We start from the raw sequence: 7,803 nt of genomic DNA on the forward strand, positions 1-7,803 counted from the left end.
GGGAGTGGGGGAACGATATCGGCGGGAAATTTCAGCGCGCAAAATCGCTCGGTGATTATTTTTTACGGGAGGTATCGACAAGCGGGAACCCCGCTCCAATTCGGTCGCGAAGCCTTTCGACCTGTACCTCCTACATGACAGACATACGCCAGGCAGGACTTCTCTGCCGTGCTAAACTTGTTCTACATGAAAATGTCTGCACACCCGCCGCGGTGCGGGAAATAAAAAAATTTCGTATCGGGAGTATCGATCGTTCCACGTGGCTCGGCGAGTAATTGCGACGAACGCGAGGAGCGTCCGATTTAACGTGATTTATAAAGCGACGTGCGTTGCGCGCGTGAACGCGTGTTCCGCTCGCAGACATTGGGATCGGTATTGTTCGTGAGTATCGGGTATCGAGCCGACGAGACGCCGCGGAACTCATCAACAATTCGCGAGCCACTGGAAACGAGCGTTATTTCTCGGCGGAGGAGGGCGCAGGCTGAAATACATCCGCGCGAAAGTAATCCGCGGAACGCTCATCAAGTGGATTAAAGCTCTGATCGCGCGGTGGTGCGCGCCGTCGAAAGTCGCGGGGCGAATTCGCGCGGCGGGTATTAGGAGCTCGACAATAATTCATCTGGGTCGTTGCTGACGGGCAGGCGAATCGATACATGATGGCGCGATCCACTCTCCCCAGGTAGAATACAGTGCCACTCGGCTAATGCTTCTCCCTCGGACGGTGTCTGGATGGCGAGACGTTTGCGTGCCTCGAGATTCGTCGTGCCATCCACGACGAGAGCTTCTACTTAATTGCCTCCGCACGAGAGACAACCATCAACTGACCCGGGTCAAAGCCGCTGAGGATTAATAACTGCTCACAGTAGCACGCAAAATCACACACCATATAAAGGCACGGAAAGAGAAAATGTGTTTATTCTGGACACAAAGGGGAGATCGGGGCTACATGGTCGCAGGGATATGTGCTTTTTTTAATATTTATCACAAGAAGAATAGTGGGTGTAAAATTGCAAAACGGATCTTTTAGAACATAAATACTTTTCCCTGAATTTCCTTGAGTTTTCCCTGACTTTCATTAAATTTATATTGTAGTTGAGAGTTCTATTAGAATAATATTACAGTTGAGAAATAGGAAAAACTGATTTGGTATTAGCAAAGTAAATTTTCGAACCTTATAAAATTTTCTATTAATATTTTCCGTCGACTGAATAAAATTAAGCGATGATTTACTAGTTGAAATTTTTTACAAGCGTATGATATACTGTTTCTGCTAATAGCAGAAAAGCAATTTTCATTCATAAAATGTTTGAAATAGAGGACATGAGCAGACGAGACAAAGTTGGTCCATGATTAAGACAGGAGGGCTATGGGGACCTCTCACGGGGACTCTGGAACTACTAATTAGGATATATACTTTATATGCAACCTTCTTTACCCCGCGCTATTCTGAGCAACTTGCGGCAAGATAGTTATATTGCTATATGTTCGTATTTTGATTATTACAAAATAAATTAAAACAAAATATACGTTTAACAGAGTCGTGATGGGCATTAATATATAGAGGAAAGTTGCTTCTATCACGTTTATACAGTCAGTCACAACAATTAGTTGCCTGAGAAGTTGCAGCTTTGAAATTCTAAAATATAGGGCATCTAGTCCCGGGCCGGCCTACTCTTTCAAAATAAATCAGTAGAAATGTTTCTGATTGAAACAGTAAAAGTACTGTTTCACCAGTTAATGTTCACTGATTTCTGATGAAAATACTTTCACTTTGTTCCTTTGTTTTGTTTCTGACCAGTGGCAGTAAGATTTCACCGCAAAATCTATAATAAACAAATTCGTTATGAAAAAATCTAATTTTCTGCGTTTGTGACGATGCAGTTAACGATTACCATGCGCCTCGCGTGTAATTACACTGTCTGTGTTCACAAAGTGCATGTATAATGGGCATTATTGATTTTAGTCGCTTTTATTAGCTGATTCTTTCAACAAGATTTTACTGATTACAGTGCTATACTTATAACTGAGCCACCGGTTTTAAGTATAGCATTTCAGTGAAGAATACACTGACTGTATTCTAGAGAGTAATGTAAAAGGAGGGAGTAATGTTAAAGGAATGCTGGATACAGATATTATACAGTCTTTGTACTTTTACACTGTTTTGTTGAATCAAAAATTATTTTTCAAATGTAAATTTAAAAAATGGATTTTTTATATAACGCGAGGTATATTTCACTATTCATTGACATTTATATTAGGTTGTGACATGAAAATTTCGGATGAAATCTATTTCAGATGAAACGAAGTGCTCGTATTTTTGTATTGTAATAATTTTATAAAACAATGTGTGTGAGAAATGTGACAGAATATTACAAATCAAACAGACGCACACATTGTTTCACAAAATTAGAACAATATAAAAATATAAAAATATAAAAATAAAAACAATATAAAGATACGAGTATTTCATTTTACTTAGAAGATCCGAAATTACTTATTCAACATGGCCCAAGCATTTGAAATTCCATACAACGCAACAGCGAAGAATAGCGCAACAGAAAATACGAAGCTGCATTATGCCGGTATCCAGCGTCCTCTTAAGTATGCGCTTTCAATTCCAAGTCGGATTTTTCCTCTACGAGTACGGCGCGCAACGTTGTTTCAGCTTGAGTATCAGAATGGCATATTTAGCGTACGATACGCGTCCAGAATCCAGTGCCCCGGAAAGTACAGTTGCTCAAAGTTTTAAAGCAAGAAAATCGATCGTTCCGTTTGCCATGATCTGTGATATAATTGGTCCACTTTCGTACATATATAGCGCCTCTCTATGTAAAAATTCAGCAATAGCTCCTGAGAGCTTTTCCCCGGGAAAAGAAGTCGATGGCGTATCGCGCGGAGAGCCAATTGCGCGCGCGCGCTTCCGCGAAAAATCGCCAGGCGAAAACTCGTTAGCCCGTCGATCCGGGTAGCTGGCTCACAGCTAACAGAAACGCTTCGCTGTTGCCTTCGAATGCTTGAGGGGAACCTAATGTTTGAACGTTTACACCCACATGCACACACAGCGCGTGCTTCCGCGCGCTTTTCACGACGGCGCTCGTGCTAGCGCGCTCGCAGCCGTGCCTAAAAATTAATTGAAAGCGCACGCTCGGTGCATTCAGCACCGGCAGACCATCGTCGGCGCGGTGGCAATTTCGAGGGTTCGTGTACATTGGCGTTCTTGCGAGCGCCGGGCACCGCCGCGTGACCCACTTGCTTAAACGCTGGCGAAATAATATTCCGACGTGGCGCGCGAAGAGGGGAGACGCCGGGCGTCGCCATATATAGGGTATCCCGTCGACACCGACGTGCCTGTTAATGACAGATTCCTCTCAACGCGAATCGAATTTGCGAACTGCCTCGACGACGGCACGACGGAAGGCCTTGGCTCACGGAAAAGCTTTTCCCGATCGCCGAGATTAATCCCAATACTGATTCCAGCGACATTAACGACCAGCGAGCTCTCTCCTGACCCGCTTGGGTACTTCTTCGTCGCGCACCGTGTAGAATCAGCTGTTCAGTAACTGAACACCATCAGGTGAATGAACAGTTTGCTTATATTTATTGTAATATGAAGGTACATGGCGTACCCCTTAAGGCTCAAGTAAGCAACTAGAGGTTATTAGCAGGGGGTTATGTGATTGTGCCAAAACAAGTGTGTCGCAGAAGGCCAACTTGGCTTCGTCTGTTCCAATATTGCAGTTTGGTGCTCAAGCGTTCATTTGCAGGCCTTACTCTCTATCAGTGTATTCTTCGCTGAAATGCTATACTTATAACTGATGACTCAGTTGTAAGTACAGCACTGCAATCGCTAAAGTCTCGATGAAAGGGTCATTTGATAGCAGCGACTATGCCTATTATCGATGCACTCTGTGGACACAGAGAGTGCCGTCACACGCAAGGCGCATGGAACCCGTTAACTCCATCGTGCTCAAACGCAGAAAGATAGATTTGTCGTAATCCGTAAAACGGATTTATGTATTGCAGATTTTATAGCAAAATCTCACCTCCACCGGTCGAAATTACCGAGAAATAAGATGGAGCTGCAAAGTGGGGAGTGTTTCCATTGAAAATCAAAGGATGCTCACTGAAATAGAGCACTGATTCAATCAGACACCTTTTACTGATTCATTTTAAGAGAGTGAGTGTTCAGTTTGCTGGACGCGTAGGGGTCATCCCATGTGCTCGGAACGCGCGTCCGTGTTGCGTCAAGGAGAAGAGAGAAGCATGATGCATACCGGCGCACGCAATGTCCGCGTCGTTGCGATGCATTCGACTTCATTCGCATGCCAATAAACGCCGGCCCAAACTTTTTGCTGCGACCGCGATACTTTGTCCAGGGATACCGGCTGTGCGGAACGCAGAATGGCACGACTCCCCTTCCGAAAGAATGGAGCTTACGCTCCCGATACGCAAAGTGGAACACGCATCGAGTGACGTGCCCGCGCGATGAGTTGAAAGTCAGGGTTCTCGACACGCGTCTCTCTTTCTCTCTCTCTCTTTTTCTCTATGCTGTGTGATGTGAGCGGTAATGCATTAAACATTAACGTTAAAAATACGATAAAGCTGTAATGGCGCTGCGTAATGGTGCGTGAGAAATTTCTCGGGGCAGATTGGCTCTTTTCCGCGTTGTCATGCGGCAGAGAGTTTCTTGCCGCGGCAGAATGCGTGTCCGTTCGTTCCGCCGGTTCTCCATCGATTCCGGAATTCGCACGTTCCCCGAAAAAGCACCCACACGCGAGCGCCGGACGCATTCCACATCCCTGAGCGGGACACGCGTAACCGCCCGCCTCGTAACGCCGTGACTCACGCGAGACATTTTGAAACACGGTCACGTTTTGGCAAAAACAATACGCCTTATTACCGAGTGCAGGCAACCCTGGGCATTCGTCGTGGTCGACTGAGGCGCGACTTCCGATGCCTGAAGCGCGACGATGAATCTTTTCCCCCTCGTTCCGCGCGATTTCCGCCCGACTGTTCTGGAAACATTAACACTCACGTGTATTTATTGTTGCTACCGAACTATCGCAATTTTACCTCGATAGTCGAAGTTCATGTATATTAATTCATGCAGAGTGGGAGGAGGGAGAGGAGGAGGATTTGTCAAAACGCTATGACAAAATCCCCTCTCCAATGTATGCGTGTTATCCACACAGAAAATATATGTTATACAAGAAATATACAAGAGAAAAGGCTGTTTCTTTGATAGCGAAAGTCTAATGGTTATAACAAAGTTATTTCATAGAAATATACAGTATGTACTGTGGAAAATAGGGGATATATATAATTTTAATAATACAGAGTGAATTACATGAGATAAAAGGGCTCAGTGTAGGATAAAAAAGATCGAATTTAACCGTGTTAGTTTAATTTTGCATTTTACTCCTATCCAAAAACAACGAATAGAAATTTGCCTAAAATTCGTCTCGCGTCCTTGCATTTCTTAAATGCAATGGCAATGTATTCCACAACTCAGTTCCTGAGTAGGATCTGAAAGATTTCTTGAACAATACAGTTTTACACGTAGGCAATGCAAGCAGATTATTCGCAGGTTCTCGTGTTTCTAGCCTTTATTGTTGTTCCAAATTCATTGGAATTGGTGAAGAGATAGTGTGAGGATCTAGCTATTAGGACATTACAAAGTAAGCATCCCACAAAGTATGACCCTCTGGTAACAAGGATAGTGGGTGTGAAGGAGGAGGGGGAAAGAGAGAGAAAGATTCCATAGAAAGTGCTTCATCAGCTCTAATGAACAGAATGGCGTGCGATGAGAACATTCAATTTCCACTTCCGCTTCCACCTCCGTCACGTTATGTCGATGATCTATCGCAGGGACTTATCAAGGCCAATGGCTTCGCGGCATGCGGCACGGATACGGAGTGAGGGCGAGCGCACCGTTCGGCTTGGCGAGTCACTACAAGCCGCCGAAGCAGGTGAGAGCATCCCTGACGTCGTTGAGGAGCGCTGACGGAGGACCGGCGATTGCTCCTACGCCGGAGCCTACCGACAGGAGGGACCGTCGCGTGGACGACAGCCGGGGGGGCTTTGTTCTGAAGGCCAGGAGCGACGATCCACCCGCCCGGAGAAAGAGCCTGACGGAGAAGTCCCTGAAGAAGGGTATCCTCTCGGTAAGAGACATTCCGCGCGACAGACAGAGAGTCGCTCGTCAAATCGGAGATGCGGGAATAACCATGTCCTTCTCGATGCAGGGTCTCAAGATTCGGAAGCAAAGGAGCACAGGGGACCTGGAGAAGCGCGGCACCGGCGGCAGTATTAGGAGTAACGCCAGCTCGGCGTCGTGGATGTCGACGGAGAGCTCGCAGAGCCAAGCCTCGGCGTCGGTCCACACAGACAGTAACGCGTCCTTTGTCATCGAGGTGGGTTCATGGTACTTATTTCTCTTCCCAGCCTTTCCTTGGCGATTCTCGACGAGACTCTGAGTGGACCTTGATTCCGTTTTTCACAGCCAGACACGTTAAGTGTGCGCTTATATAGCCGATCTTAGCGAGGCGTTTGACGGTCCAAACGCTTTGAAAATAATTAGAATCGTGAAAACGCAACCAAGTGCGTAACGTGTGCGACTAATCAAGCGACGTCGATTCGCAGGACGAGCAGATGGACGCGTCGGTGACCGAGACGTACCTGGGCGAGTGGAAGAACGACAAGAGGACCGGTTTCGGCATATCCGAGAGGAGCGACGGCCTGCGATACGAGGGCGAGTGGTTCAACAACCGGAAATACGGATACGGCGTGACCACGTTTCGCGACGGTAGCAAGGAGGAGGGCAAGTACAAGAACAACGTGCTGATCACCAGCCAGAAGAAGAAGCACCTCTTCTTGATCAGGTCGGCCAAGTTCCGCGAGAGGATAGAGGCTGCTGTGAGTGCCGCTCAGAGAGCGAGCAAAATCGCCCTGCAGAAGGCGGACATCGCGATTTCCAGGACAGCGACTGCGCGGGGCAAGGCCGAGCTGGCCGACATCGCCGCCGAGCACGCTCGGGAGGACTCCGAGCTGGCGCAGCAGACGGCAAGGCAGTTCGCACCGGACTTCCGACAACCGGGTCTGGAGAGGCTGCGGAACAGGGAGATACCCAAGTACGTGCCGCCACCCCAGGACACCGTGCCCGGCAAGAGTATTCTGCACAAAACGGCGGATCAGCCTGGAGTGACGCCGATCAAGAGCGCCTCGTCGATCGTCGACTCCGCGATGACGACGACGACGATGACGACGACGACAATGACGACGACGACGAACGCGACGCTGGCCGCCGCGGCGGCGGCGGCGGCGAGCACCGCCGCCAGCAGCGTGATGCAGTCGATACGCAGGGCCAGCCTGATGAAGCCGCAGAATCAGCTGCCGTCGATGCAGAACCAGATACCGAATCAGGTGCCACCCGGTCCGCTGGCGAACCAGGTGTCCATGAACCAGCTGAACGCGCAGACCACCTTGAATCCGTACCAGCAGTACTCGCAGAACATGCCGACGAGCCAGTACCCCAACAGCATACCGAACCAGTATCAGCCGAACCAGTACGTCCAGCAGAACCAGTTCGCCCAGGGCAGTCCGTACCAGACGCAGTATCAGCCGACTAATCCGCCACAGGTCGATCAGTACTCCGGTTATCAGCAGCAGCAACAGCAACCGATCGGGCCGCACGGCTTCCAAAATTTGCAGGCTTATCCCAGTCAGCAGCAGGTGACTTCGCCCCGCGTCGTTCTCTTTCTCTCTCTCTCTCTCTCTCTCTCTCTCTCTCTCTCTCTCTCTCTC

General features: G+C 48.1%; 1 protein-coding gene across 1 annotated transcript in view; it reads left to right on the forward strand.

Annotated features, from left to right (window-relative positions):
• The window catches only part of LOC116842182 (junctophilin-1-like), a 54,484-nt gene that overhangs the window by 34,679 nt on the left and 12,002 nt on the right, over positions 1-7,803 (forward strand). Inside the window, exons 4-6 of the mRNA XM_032810987.1 lie at positions 5,869-6,164; positions 6,246-6,413; positions 6,643-7,731. Of these exons, the coding sequence (XP_032666878.1) occupies positions 5,869-6,164; positions 6,246-6,413; positions 6,643-7,731 (1,553 nt within the window). The remainder of the gene's footprint in view (positions 1-5,868; positions 6,165-6,245; positions 6,414-6,642; positions 7,732-7,803) is intronic.

Source organism: Odontomachus brunneus, unplaced genomic scaffold (genome assembly GCF_010583005.1).
Source record: "Odontomachus brunneus isolate Ranch 3 - 2012 unplaced genomic scaffold, Obru_v1 Obru_scaffold_022, whole genome shotgun sequence".
In the NCBI taxonomy this organism is placed as follows: domain Eukaryota; kingdom Metazoa; phylum Arthropoda; class Insecta; order Hymenoptera; family Formicidae; genus Odontomachus; species Odontomachus brunneus.